The 15,419-nt window shown below is 41.9% G+C and overlaps 1 protein-coding gene across 1 annotated transcript in view; it reads left to right on the top strand.

Annotated features, from left to right (window-relative positions):
• LOC114552809 (NLR family CARD domain-containing protein 3-like) overlaps nt 1–14,514 on the top strand; it is a 38,578-nt gene extending 24,064 nt beyond the window's left edge. The window contains exons 7-8 of the mRNA XM_028573888.1: nt 521–567; nt 13,727–14,514. Of these exons, the coding sequence (XP_028429689.1) occupies nt 521–567; nt 13,727–14,265 (586 nt within the window). The 3' untranslated portion in view covers nt 14,266–14,514. The remainder of the gene's footprint in view (nt 1–520; nt 568–13,726) is intronic.
• The last annotated feature ends 905 nt before the right edge of the window (nt 14,515–15,419 follow it).

Genomic DNA, 15,419 nt, shown 5'->3' with positions numbered 1-15,419 from the left:
AGGTAGACAATCCTTTTTCATCATTGACGTGAGGAAAAGTATCATATACGTCGTTCCAGCATTATGCACAACCATGCTATATTTAGCCAAGCAACTATAAAACTTTGAATTTACACAAATAGGTTACCTTTTGAAAAGAAAGCAGGCAACTTAGTCATCCCCCATCAATAATCCCTTATCAGTCATCCCTTGTATGCATTCTGAATGATTCTGAATGGCAGATTCTACGCGTACGAGAAAACTTTGATTAGTTGTTCGAAGTAATTACACATGAATGAGCACCTATTTGTGAAAGAACAAAGGGGTTTTTGCTAAGAATCAACTCCAAAAATTACACAATTGAGCTTTAAGTGTAACCACACCGTGATAGCTTTAACAGCATTGCCCTGACTTTGACATGAACAAGCTGCAGAGTAGACATAGTCTCACTCATTCTCATTTCACACTATAATGGTTAAACCTTGAAATTATCCACAGCCCTGGTGTATGAAGTTGATTTCGTCTTTGTTTCTTCCTATAGGGTGGACCATTGTGGACCGCAAAGACTGAGACCTGGTCTGAGGAAGTGTGAGTGTGTTTAAAGCAACACTATGTAACTTTTAGCTGCAGCTGTAGTTCCGTTGAGACAACCTGTAGGGGGACTGAAGATGGAAAAGTTCTATTTTGTATAGGATTCGCCCTCTAAAGGCTGTCGCTATTGGGTTAATCCCTTCATTAATCCCTCCCCGTAACCAGTTCCATGCGTACCAGTGTACCGCCTAGGAGGCCGTGGCGCTGAACAATACTGTTTTCGCTAGCATGACCGCTAGCTCTGCTATCTTCGTCATGACCGCTAAGCTTTAGCTGTTCCCCGCTGAGGCTGGGCCAGCTACGGGCTGTAGGTAGTGGAGGGGATGCGGTAACACACCTCCTAGAGAGTGGCACTTCGGCCACAACGGCGGTGTCGGCTCAAGGAGATGGCGCCCCACGGGCTGCAGTCTGCGCCTCTCCAAGCTCCAGCTCCACCTACGGCGGCGGCGCCATGAGGCCTGGCGGGCAGCACCCACCTCGCCGTTCCGCAAATGGCGGTGGAGGTGATGGTGACAGGGCACCGGGAACGCGTGTCTCACTCTAGCTAGAATAGAGCCAGCCACACTGTCAGAATTGACAGGCACACACACACACACACAGTTAGAGTGTGTGTTTATAGTCTACTCAGTTTTTTTCTCCACCTCCCAGCTGATTACTTGGAATGGTGAGAGTGTTGAGAGAACGGCTCGTGAGAATCGAACTAGCGATCTCAGAGCGGGGTGCAATGTGGGAAAGCTTGCTACCCAGGAATGCATGGCTGTCAAGCTTATCACAAAAAGGCTATACACCCCAGTTTACCAGCCTTCCTCCTCCTTTTTGACGGTGTGTTGCAAACAGCCATGTCATAGCTGCTCTGAAGTCAGAGCTGCGGGTGAAGGTGCTTTTTCCCCGCATCCCTCCAGGAGAAGAGAACAACAGTTTCTGTTCCCAGTGAACATTATGAAGCGCCCATTCCACATGCTGACGATCAGGCACGTGTTGGAATGTGTGCGCCACCACAAATGGCTCACTTCCATGAATCTGAGAGACACGTATTTTCCACGTTCTCCAAATGCATGGAGATAGCGTTACAGCTGTTATGCAGAAAAGGGATCAAAATCCCTTTTATTTGGACGAGTTAATAATTATGGCTCCTTCCCAGGAGAGGGCTGCGCTCTACACACTGGAGTTTGTGCAACACCTACAGACACCGAGCTTTGCCATAAACTGGCAAAAGAGCTTGCTGGTCCCCTCACAGACAACCACTATGAGAGCCAAACTGTCAGTGCCAAGGCTGGATGCACTAAGCTCTCTGTTGTCTCGCATTACGCCTCACACGTCAGTGTCGGCATTGTTTGTGATGCGCCTCCTAGGCATGATGTCTGCGATTCACGTGGTGGTTCCTCTGGGTCTCCTCCACATGGGAAGGATTCAGAGATGGTCCGGTCAAATGCACCTACACCCGGTATGGCACAAGTGGCGTATGCTAACTATCCCTCCTTCTCTACAGCTGGACCTAGCATATTGGGGAAACCCCCGGACACTGTCATCCAGGGTTTTTTCCCCTGGGGAGAGTGACATCACACACATTACGGTGTACACAGACGCGTCTCTCGCCGGCTGGGGAGGCATGTGTGAATCACAGGTGGTAGGGGGGAAATGGCCAGTTTCCCATCTTCCCCACATAAGCTGCCTGGAGCTGTTGCCATCAACAAGTGATGGCAGGGAGGCATGTAATCGTCAAAACAGACAGCAGGACTGCGGCGGCGTACATAAACCGTCAGGGTGGCGTGTGAGGATAGCCAGGAGCCTTCTACTGTGGGCACGCAGACACCTGCTGTCACTCAGAGTGGTGTACATCCTGGGGGTTCTGAACAGCACTAGACTTAATGTCAAGGGGGGCTCCCCCTCAGAGTGAGTGGAAATTGAATCCACTCTTCCAGAGGCTACGGAGCAGGTTCAGGAAAGTGAAAGTGGATCTGTTCTCCTCATGAGAAAATACACAGTGCACACTGTGGTTTTTTTCTATGAACTTACGGGACAACCCACATCTCTGGAGAGAGAGAGATTTGGCTCCATCTACAGTTAAAGCCTATGTAGCGGCCATTTTGTCCTGCCACGAGGGCTTTGGAGAGAGAGGTCAGAGAGAGAGGCTTTGCACACCCTCTGGTAAAACGTTTTTGAAGGGGGTCAGATTACAGAAACCTGCTGTGCGCTCTCTCACACCTCAATGGGATTTAGACCTGGTGCTCTAAGCTCTGGGGAACTCTCCTTTTCGAGCCTCTGGCACAAGCCCCTCTCAAGGTGCTGTCACTAAAAACGTCGCTCTTCCTTCACCTTGATTTCAGCTAAGAGGGTGTGTGATTTGAGCTCTCCATTAGAGGGGCCATTTTACAGCCAAATCCATCATTACACCAAAAGTTTTAACAACCCTCACTGACTTTCCCGGTGCGCATGTTATTCCAGTATGTTTTACGCACGACAGACATCAGACATACACAGTGGCTGTTTGTTAACTACACACACAGGGTGCGGCTCTTTTGGAGCAGCGTCTGTCTCATTGACTGTGTGAAGCTATCACCCAGGCCTATAGCGTAGAGGGAGTGGAACCCCCCACCCCCTCAGAACATTCGGGCACACTCCATGAGAGCACTGCCAGCTGCAGCTCTCAGGACTCCCTTGGTTTTTGTATTTTGTGTTTTTGGTCAAATAAATATCACCTCATACTTTCCTGTCTGCTTGCCTGCTTGCTTCCTTCCTGCATTTGGGTCTTCTATTCCCTCCACATCAGGGCTGGATTGGCCATCGGGCATACCGGGCATTTTCCCGGTGGGCCGACGCACTTTTGGGCCGAATCGCCGATATAAATAGGCCTTTTATTTTTTTTTTGGCTGTGCCGGCCTATAAAGAACTCACAGCGACCCATTGGTTAATTATCTTTATTGGCACTGGCCTGACCCAATCAAATCCAGGAACCCCCTTCCACCCCGGGCCGCAAATTTATGAATCCCACTATGGCCACGCCTCCCGGCCCTGAGACACTAGCTGTAATGGTTATGCTGGAAGTTTAGCATCCACGTTAAAATGGACAAACGACCACTAACGCGCAATGGAGGTGCAGAGAAATTACAGGAGAAAAAGATTAAGAATCTACAGGCAGATTCCTCAAAATGTGCCTACATTTCTGACATGTTTGGGGCTGTAGTAGCTGCTTCAACATCAGCATTACCTAAAGTAGAGAAAGGAGGAGAGGTGGCTGGCTATACAGAGAAGCAGAAACAGCATCATGACAGGGAAGAAGCCACGGGAGTGAGTGAGGAAAAGATGGAAGAGAGAGTAGATGACGATGTGGTAAGGAGTAGGCAAATTAACTGTAGGGAGGGAGGGAGGCTGTGTGTGTGTGTGTGTGTGTGTGTGTGTGTGTGTGTGTGTGTGTGTGTGTGTGTGCGCGCGTGTGTGTGTGCGCGCGCTTATGCGTGCCTCACGTCATAACGACAACAAGCAGTTTGGCTATAACATTAAAGTTAGTGGCTGTCAGGTAACCTAACTGCTAAGCTTACATTGAAAATGCTAGCGGTTAGCCTGTTGGGAATGAACTGACCAACATGGACCCAGCGGAGAGACGCCTTTTTGTGGAGAAAGTGGCCCAGTTTTACCAGTCTGTGGCTGACTTGGTTAACTCCAAACCAAGCCAGCATTTTCCAATCCTGGAGAGTATCGCCAAACAGCAGCAGTGGTTCAAAGAAAGACCTTTGGTGAGTCATTTTGTCCCCCGCTTAGATGAAATGGTAACACTTTATAATAAGTGTACATTAATTAGCATTAGTTAATGCATTAATAAGCATTAACTAACGGTTATTAAGGGATGAATAAATGGTGTAATAAACATTTATTAACAATTATCATTTTAACTAAGGTATTAATGGATGCATTATTTACCATTAGTTAATGCATTATAAAAGCATTAACTAAGCATTACTAAGGGTTGAATAAATTTTCTAATAAAGATTTATTAACAATGCTCATGTTAACTAAGGTATTAATTGATACATTATTTACCATTAGTTGAAGCCTTAACTAACTGTTAATCACAGTTAACTAAGCTCTCTATTTTATCATTACTTAATGCAGTAATAAGCCCTGACTAACGATTAAAAACAGTTAATTAAGGTGTCTATTATATCATTAGTAAATGCAATAAAAAGCTTTGACTAACTTTTAATCACAGTTAACTAAAGTGTATATTTTAACATTAGGTAATGTACTAAAAAGCCTAAAGTGGAAAAAAAAGCTACACCTTTAGTTGATGTTGATGAAGGTTTTTCCTAACATTACTTTGTGGTTGATAAAGATGTTTGTCTTAAGGTTCACGGCCAAGCCATGTCATTATGAGAAAACTTTTTTTTATTGTTAATTTACGGGTTATTGTTGTCCACATACCTTTGTCCACTATATTTGTTCATCCTCCATCAAATTACTTACTTTTGGTAGAGGGTGAGATCAGGGAAAAGACTCCATAGTCTCCATGCAGAGGTTTGCTTCTTCCTTTGTCTTCATATAGACATTAACTTAAATGCTCTGTGCAGGATCTCGCGCGATAGCAGCCAAGAGGAGTATCCATCAGGTTTATTCATCAGTGTTATTTAAATATACTTCTGGTGTAGTTACAAACTTTCTAATGCCTCGTTTTATAAGTACAGAAACTATTTGTACTATACTGTAGATGTTTGGTATCATTCTGGGCATTATTAGTGGAGTACTTTACAAGATACAAACATGGATCCATTAGCATCTGCACTAAGCTAACCAGCTGATAATGCTAACTCGACCAACGTTATAACAAGGGAAAAAAGCTAATGGGGGGTTGTTTGGCTCGAGGTCAATGTGCAAAGCAGCCTAGGGTGAAATTTCTCCGAACCATCACTTTAATTACCGTGAAACAATACTGAATACACCTTAATAAACCATCACTAAACCGTTATTAATGCTCTTTGGTAGACTTATTGTAAAGTGGAGAACATAGGCACCTTAACTAACAATTAACGTGTAACAATACTGAATATGCCTTAATAAACCATCACTAAACAGTTAATAATGCTCTTTGGTAGACTTATTGTGGGGGTGGTGATGGCGCAGTGGATATGACGCACAAACGTGGATCCATTAGCACCTGCACTAAGCTAACCAGCTGATAATGCTAACTCGACCAACGTTATAACAAGGGAAAAAAGCTAATGGGGGGTTGTTTGGCTCGAGGTCAATGTGCAAAGCAGCCTAGGGTGAAATTTCTCCGAACCATCACTTTAATTACCGTGAAACAATACTGAATACACCTTAATAAACCATCACTAAACCGTTATTAATGCTCTTTGGTAGACTTATTGTAAAGTAGAGAACATATGCACCTTAACCAACACTTAATTAACGTGTAACAATACTGAATAAGCCTTAATAAAACATCACTAAACAGTTATTAATGCTCTATGGTAGACTTATTGTAAAGTAGACAACATATGCACCTTAACTAACACTTAATTAATGGGTAACAATACTGAATAAGCCTTACCTAACCATCAATAAACAGTTATTAATGCTCTTTGGTAGACTTATTGTAAAGTGGAGAACATATGCACCTTTACTAATACTTAATTAATGTGTAACAATACTGAATAAGCCTTACCTAAACATCAATAAACAATTATTAATGCTCTTTGGTAGACTTATTGTAAAGTAGAGAACATAGGCACCTTAACTAACAATTAACGTGTAACAATACTGAATATGCCTTAATAAACCATCACTAAACAGTTAATAATGCTCTTTGGTAGACTTATTGTGGGGGTGGTGATGGCGCAGTGGATATGACGCACAAACGTGGATCCATTAGCACCTGCACCAAGCTAACCAGCTGATAATGCTAACTCGACCAACGTTATAACAAGGGAAAAAAGCTAATGGGGGGTTGTTTGGCTCGAGGTCAATGTGCAAAGCAGCCTAGGGTGAAATTTCTCCGAACCATCACTTTAATTACCGTGAAACAATACTGAATACACCTTAATAAACCATCACTAAACCGTTATTAATGCTCTTTGGTAGACTTATTGTAAAGTAGAGAACATATGCACCTTAACCAACACTTAATTAACGTGTAACAATACTGAATAAGCCTTAATAAACCATCACTAAACAGTTATTAATGCTCTATGGTAGACTTATTGTAAAGTAGACAACATATGCACCTTAACTAACACTTAATTAATGGGTAACAATACTGAATAAGCCTTACCTAACCATCAATAAACAGTTATTAATGCTCTTTGGTAGACTTATTGTAAAGTGGAGAACATATGCACCTTTACTAATACTTAATTAATGTGTAACAATACTGAATAAGCCTTACCTAAACATCAATAAACAATTATTAATGCTCTTTGGTAGACTTATTGTAAAGTAGAGAACATAGGCACCTTAACTAACAATTAACGTGTAACAATACTGAATATGCCTTAATAAACCATCACTAAACAGTTAATAATGCTCTTTGGTAGACTTATTGTGGGGGTGGTGATGGCGCAGTGGATATGACGCATGCCTTTGGTGTGGTAGCCCCGGGTTTGATTCCCGCTGCGATACATCAACCAATGTGTCCCTGAGCAAGACACTTAACCCCTAGTTGCTCCAGAGGCGTGCGACCTCTGACATATGTAGCAATTGTAAGTCGCTTTGGATAAAAGCGTCAGCTAAATGACATGTAATGTAATGTAATGTATTGTAAAGTAGAGAACATATGCACCTTAACTAACACTTAATTAATGTGTAACTATACGACAATTCACCATGACGTCACAACAATAATAGACGTTGTTCCGGGTGGCGAAAGCCAAAGCGTTCCTATGGCAACGCTAGTAAATTGCTTGGAAGGGAGACCCACCATCGGCAGTAGCCTAATTTACAGGCAGTCTCTTCTCTGCAGCGCTAGTTTTGACGACATCCACTCGCTTCGGCTGGATAAAGATTCTGAAGGAAATCGATAAAACCCTACACCTTGTGCTGTATATCTGGCGGTGCAACACTTAATTAATGTATAACAATACTGAATAAGCCTTACTAAACCATACTTAAACAGTTATTAATTCTCTTTGGTAGACTTATTGTAAAGTTGAGAACATATGCACCTTAACTAACACTTAATTTAGTATTTAACAATACTGAACAAGCCTGACTAAACCATAACTAAACAGTTAGTAATGCTCTTTGGTAGACTTATTGTAAAGTAGAGAACATATGCACCTTAAATAACACTTAATTAATGTATAACAATACTGAACAAGCCTTACTAAACCATAACTAAACAGTTATGAATGCTCTTTGATAGACTTATTGTAAAGTTAAGAACATATGCACCTTAACTTACACTTGATAAATGCATAAGAGTGCTGAAAAAGCATTACTAAACAATGATTCATAGTTTATTAATACTCTTTGACTTAAACATTCACACTGTTTTAAACATTAGTGAAACATTGTCAATGTGAAATCAAATCTTCATGACAACCTTCTTTTATGCACACATATTCAAAATGTAAACAAGGTTTTCATTTGATTCTGAGTCAGTTCTCATCTTTCTTTCCACTGAGACTATAGAGAGAGCTGAGAGCTATAACAGTTTAAATCCTGTATGGAGATTACACTGGAAATTGTCATCTTGCTCTTGTCATCTTCACTGTCATGTCTTCTGGATAGTTTTCCTCTCTTGAAACCTAACAAACAAAGTGGGATATATCAATTTCTTTTAAATGCATGCAAAAGTTACGGATGCAAGAATTGATCGTTCACTAGATCAACAGCATATTGTACAAATGACAACAAAACATGATAGGGCAGCCTTAATGGTACACACTCTACCTAGTGAGTGGTGAGCTACCTTGACGATCATGATTATCCATTATCTAGATAGTGTCCGGAATATGAATGCATTGATGCATCTGATAGCCAGCAATCACAGCATTCAAATGTTTGTTTGTATAGATCACAGTATACTATGGACCGTAAATAATCATTATCATAGTGTAGCCTCCCCGGCTGAAAGATGGTCTTCATGGTTGGATAGTTTATTCACTTTCTATGCAGAAATCAACCTAAATTAAAAGCCTAATGCAATATTAAAATGATTCTCCATTGAACCTTCTGTCACATCCAATATACCTTAGTAATTGCATTTCTATCTCTCAAGTTACACCGTTTCATGTAGCTAAACAGGCTCATTAGCCTGGTAATTAACTGCAGGCTAAAATATGTTGACATGCTAGCTTTACTTGGAAATACTCCTCTCCAAGTCCGTAAAACTATTAAACGGCATATCATAAAGTGACTGACAATACAAACAATATTAGAGTAAACACTGACAAACCTTGTTCCTTTATCAGCCAGATGATAAACAAGATAAGCATACACCTTGCTTTCTTTTGCAGAGTATCAGCAGCACATGTTGCCCGTGGCCTCAGCCCGCTTATAATACTTCCGGTTTTGATCTTTTCAAAATAAAAGCGCTAGCTAGCAAGTTATCTAGCTTTAGGTAACCAAAATGACCCTGTTCTCTGGCAGATTTTTCTGCGATTAACTTATGTTAGAGCTAACATAACAGCCAAGCTAGCTCTAAGTGACCCACATATTAGTTCGTTTCACTCATTTAATAATCTATTGCAGTTTCCAGCGTTAGCGATTTTATTTTGAAAAGATCGAAACCGGAAGTATATATTTGTTCCCAAGTATTATTCAGTATTGTTACACATTAATTGTTAGTTAAGGTGCATATGTTCTCTACTTTACAATAAGTCTACCAAAGAGCATTAATAACTGTTTATTGATGGTTTATTAAGGCTTATTCAGTATTGTTACACATGAATTAAGTATTAGTAAAGGTGCATATCTTCTTCACTTTAAAATAAGTCCACCAAAGAGCATTAATAACTGTTTATTGATGGTTAGGTAAGGCTTATTCAGTATTGTTACACATTAATTAAGTGTTAGTATAGGTGCATATGTTCTCCACTTTATAAGTCTACCAAAGAGCATTAATAACTGTTTAGTGATGGTTTATTAAGGCTTGTTGTTAGGAAATACCTTCATCAACATCAACTAAGGATGTAGCTTTTATTTCCACTTTAGGCTTTTTAGCACATTACTTAATCTTAAAATATACACCTTAGTTAACTGTTATTAACAATTAGTCAAGGCTTGTTACTGCACTGACTAATGGTAAAATAGACACCTTAGTTAACTGTGATTAAAAGTTAGTCAAGGCTTGTTACTGCATTAACTAATGGTTAAATAAACACATTATTTAACTGTTATTAACAGTTAGTCAAGGCTTATTATTGCATTTACTAATGATATAATAGACACCTTAATTAACTGTTTTTAATAGTTAGTCAGGGCTTATTACTGCATTAACTAATGGTAAGATAGAAACCTTAGTTAACTGTGATTAACAGTTAGTTAAGGCATCAACTAACGGTAAATAATGCATCAATTAATACCTTAGTTAACATGAGCATTGTTAATAAATGTTTATTACACAATTTATTCAACCCTTAATAACGGTTAGTTAATTCTTATTAATGCATTAACTAATGCTAATTAATGTACACTTACTGTAAAGTGTTACCGATGAAATTAAGAGGAAGCTGTTTCCGTCTGTTAACACCGTAGCTACTGGGGCATTGTTTGTCGCCCAGCCTGTCCCTTTGCCTCTTCTCCGAGTCAAGCCGCCGCTCCACCTGGAGAGGAGCCAAAGACTTTCACATCCTTGTTCGGACAGTTTGCTATGTGCCGAGCTGCTAGTCAGAGGCCCAGTATTTCCACTACCAGCCTCCCTGATGCAACCTGGTCGGCGTACACCCCCGACCACCAGCAGTCTTTTGAGGGTGTCTGCTTGGCCATCTTTTCTGAGACCTGTGGAGGCCGAAGACGCAGAAAAGGACATCATGGCTCCTGTCGCCATGTCCCGTTCTTCACCCCAGAGTACTCACTATCCAGTGATCCTGAGCCCGAGATGACCAGTGTCCCTGAGATGACCAGTGTCCCCGAGATGACCAGTGTTCTCGAGCTGACCCCAGAGTCCCAGCTGGTGTGCAGCCCCCCAGAGTCTGCGCTGACCGATCTTCCAGAGTCTGCGCTGACCGATCTCCCAGAGTCCGCACTGACCGATCTCGCAGTCTGCGCCAACGGATCTCCCAGAGTCTGCGCCGACCGGCCTCCCAGAGTCTTTGCCACTGGTCAGCGCCCCAGAGACTGCCCCAGAGGTTTCGCCAGTCTCCGGCCCCCCAGAGACTGTCCCATAGGCTTTGCCGGTCTCCAGCCCCCCAGAGAATGCCCCAGAGGCTTTACCAGTCTCCGGCACCCCTGAGACCACCCCAGTGACTTTGCCGGTGCCCGGCTTCCCAGAGACTCCAGCCCCCCGTGCCCTGTCGGCGACCCGGCCAATTCCTGCCCCTCGAGCTCTGTCAGTGGCCAACTTCAGCTGACCTGTCCCCTGACTCCAGTCTAGCTGACCCGTCCCCTGTCTCCAGCCCATGTGAGCCTACCTTTGTACCCGTCACAGTGCCCGTTTCTGTCCCCGTCACAGTGCCCATCTCTGTCCCCGTCACCGTGCCTGTCTCTGTCCCTGTCACCATGCCCCTCTGTGTTTCTGTCCTCAGTCCCATCCCTGTGTCGGTTATTACTGTACTCATCACGATCTGTGTTCCTATTCCTTTCCCCGCCCCTGAGTCTAAGTCAGTCCCATCTGTGCTGTCTGAGTCTGCCCTGTTTGAGTCTGTCCTGTCTGAGTCTTTCATGTCCAAGTCTGTCAAGTCTGAGTCCCCCCATTCTCAGTTCCCCGATCCCCGGGTCCCACTGCTCTGCCCTCTGTTTCCAGATCCCCGAGTCCAAGTGCCCTCAATCCTTTGATCCCCGAGTACCACCAGCCTCAGTACCCTAACCCATGTTTTTTTTGTATTGCCATAGTTTTTTGGGAAACCCTGTTCTGTTCTACATTCTGGAATTCGTTTTTTGCCTGCTGCAGCTCTCAGGACTCCCTTGGTTTAAAAACTCTAAACACGCTCCAATGCACTTAAAAATCCCTTAGAGAAAATGATTGCTACCAATACATTTCAAGCAACTGTCCTCTAACCCTTTTTCACTTAAATATGAAATGTTGGTAGTTGACCTAAATTACTGTATACATAGGTAAGTTACCCTTCAAAATAAAATTTAACTCCTTTCTTATTCTCACAAGAACACAACAGAGTTAACCAATGCTTCCGATGCTTTTAGCTTATAAAATATAAAGTTTCCACTTTAAATGTTATTTATATTTTTGGGATTTAACCATTTTAACTTTTTTAAATGTTCCAAATGTAACAAAGTGCTTGGGTTTTTAACCTTTGGGATTCATAATCACTTAATCCTTAAATCCTTTAGAGCTGCGACACACCAGACCGACTCATCACCATGTAATGCTGCGGTGGCCAATCATGTAACCGGAGATCAGACTTGTCAGGGTGTTTTGAGCTATGGTTTGAGGCGGTGTGAGAGTCCCGTACAGAAACAGGAAACATCTGAGGGGAAAAAAATTAAACGCAAGCACTGAACTGTTTCCTCCAACAACAAAACACTCGCTAGTCTCTTTTCTTTCTCAGAAAACAGTAACTGTGAAATATAAATTCTACTTGTGCTTTGTTTGGGGTTTAAGAACATAACAGGATGTTACACAAATGGGCTGTTTCAGTGACACTCCCACTGCGGAGAATAGCCAGATTACCCCGTTTCTTAACGAAGAAGAAAACAGCCGAGTAGAGTCAACGAGCTGGATTGATGAAACCGCTGCAGGCAAGGTTCACCAGGCAATCGTCTGTGTGGCACTCAGGTCCGACGGCGGAGTCCCTCCTTATACAAGGCAGTAACCACAGCGGCTAATTAACACTGTCCTCCATAGGGCCGCACAATATGTTTTTTATCCGCATCTCGATATCAAATGCCGCAATAAGCACACCGCGAAACACACTTGGATATTATTTAGATAGTTGGAAGAAAAGATCAGTAGAAAACTTTAACACGTTAAGATTTAACTGCCTTTTCTGTTAATGTTAAATGTTAAACGTAATGTTCAATTGGTTCAATACAAGAATGTTGGCAAACAATTTGAATTTAAAATGCAGAACTGAGAAAACTTTAACATCTGTTTATTAATCGTAATAATATCATTATTGCAATATTTAACAATGTTATGGCATATTTTCTTCATACTGACAGCCTTAGTCCATTAGTCTGCATTACTCTTCTGCAGATATAAGCTACTGTATGAAAGCTGCAGTAATGATTGTCTAAACCGGCTTGTTGGCTGCTATTTGAAATATGTTCGGTGGGCTATTCACAGTTTTATGGTGTTGTTGTATCGGCAACTCTAGTTTTAACTTCAGTTAAAAACATAAATCAATCTTAGTAAGCCGTAAATTTTCAGAGCATCCTCACTGAAATGTCGAGCAACCCCATAGCAGCCCCCAGAAACAGCATAACTTTGTTTCTTTATTTTTTATATTTAAGTTGTCGTGTTCAAGTAGCCTTCAGTTTTCTTCTCTGAATGTTTTTAATGAATAAGTGTTGACAAAACTCACAGTTCATAAACACAACACGGAATAATTAATGTCACAAAGATGTTTAAAAGGTGAATAAAGTGAGTTGAGGTAGATTTATCGTCCAGTTCCTCACTGATGGGAGACCTGGTATCAGATATACAACACAGACACAAACATACCATAAATACTAATTACATTAACTGGTATTTCTATAAAGTGAACATTAGCTAATAGCAGTTTTAGAAAGCACATGGTTCAGAGCTGCTTTGTGCTGCAGTAGAAGAAGATGTGACAGTTTTATTAGTGAGACTTTATTCAGTTCATGTTTCTAGATTTGGATCATCAGCTGTCATCATCAGGTCAACACAAGAAGCTGAACATTGTTGACATGTTGACTCTCATTTTCACTAACTGTTCATGTTGTTAGAACTGGATTGTTAAACATCACTTACAGCTGAATATGAAATGAACGTTTGATTTTCTTTCAGTTATTGTTAGTAAAGTTGTTAAATCATCAGATGATAACCTGCAGCTGTGTTGTGTCTTGTTCTCTCCATCAGATGTCTGTGATCTGGAAGTGGACACAAACACAGTAAACGGATACCTCAAACTGTCTGACAACAACATGAAGGTGACAAATGTGGAGGAGGAGGATCAGTCATATCCTGATCATCCAGACAGATTTGACCACTGGCCTCAGCTGCTGTGTAGAAATGGTTTGACTGGTCGCTGTTACTGGGAGGTCGAGAGGAGAGGAAAGGTTTATATAGCAGTGAGTTACAGAGGAATCAGCAGGAGAGGAGACAGTGAAGAATGTTTGTTAGGATGGAATGATCATTCCTGGAGACTGCACTGCTCTGATGAACATGGTTCCTCTTTCATGCACAATAAGAGAAAAACATGCATCACCTCCTCCTCGGTCTCTGACAGAGTAGCAGTGTATGTGGACGTTACTGCTGGCTCTCTGTCCTTCTACACCGTCTCCTCTGACTCACTGATCCACCTCTACACCTTCAACACCACATTCACTGAACCTCTTTATGCTGGGTTTGGGTTCTGGTCTGGTTCCTCAGTGTCTCTGTGTCCTCTGCAGGACTGAGAGTCTCTCCTGTGGACAGAAACACTGACTGAAGATCAGCTGCTAAAATCAAAGTTCAGTCTGTTCACCATCACACATGTATATGTAACATCTAAAAAATAATCAACTGTTATTGGTTACTATTATGTCCTTTTTTTATTTTTAATCATATTGTAATATATTCAAAATTTGGAAAACAAATGTTTCTATAAACAATCATCATATAGTCTAAAGTTTCTAAATGCTTTTAATAAAATCTATACGTTTCATCTTGAGGGAGATCATTTGTTCATTTAATCATATCATGATTTTGTTCATCAGTTGACTCTCTTTACTGAGACTGATACACCCCTAGCCTGGGTAAACCCTGATGGACTTCCGGCAAATTTGAAATTTGCTCTACAAATCAGTCTGGCGAAAAGCCCATTCAAATCCATTTTCAATGTCCCCTAATTTGAGGCACCAATCACAACCGCTAAGGCGGGCTTTACGCGATGACGACAGCGCAGCAACGGCGAGCAGCTTTTTGTTTACATTCAACATGACGGCTACCAAAGCGCAGCGTCACCCAGATCGTTGGTCTGATTGGTTGAAGGACTATACAATTGCGCCCAGCGGCATTTGAGCGGCGTCCGTTTGCGACGCCCCTTTGGAATTAAACTGTAACTCAGTGCAGCCTACTCCAAAAACATATTATATTTCCTGTACATACATGAAGACATTTGCACCATAAATTAATGCAGAAAAGAAACAAATTGTTGCAGAAAAATGACCCAGAATGCCGAAATGAAATGTTTGATTTTCAAAATTCCAATTTCTCATAACCCCCCGATGTTGAAACCAAAGTTACCCCCTTGCATTCAACATCTGATGTGTATCTCCTCATGTTATTTTGCCTCACAAAGTCATAATTATTACTATTAATTTATGTTCCTTACACTTGATTCCTTCTGTGTTGTACTCACAAGCCCCCGGCTGAGCGCCGCTATGTTGGAGTTTACCCCGGTGGACGAGAGGGTCGCCTCCCTACGCCTGCGGGTTGTGGGGGGGAAAACTCTGACTGTTGTTTGTGCATATGCACCAAACAAGAGTTCAGAGTATTCGGCCTTTTTGGAGACCTTGACTGGGGTCCTGCATGGGGCTCCAGTGGGGGACTCCATTGTTCTGCTGGGGGA

Source organism: Perca flavescens, chromosome 3 (assembly GCF_004354835.1).
Source record: "Perca flavescens isolate YP-PL-M2 chromosome 3, PFLA_1.0, whole genome shotgun sequence".
NCBI lineage: Eukaryota > Metazoa > Chordata > Actinopteri > Perciformes > Percidae > Perca > Perca flavescens.
This window is presented reverse-complemented; position numbering and strand designations above follow the sequence as displayed.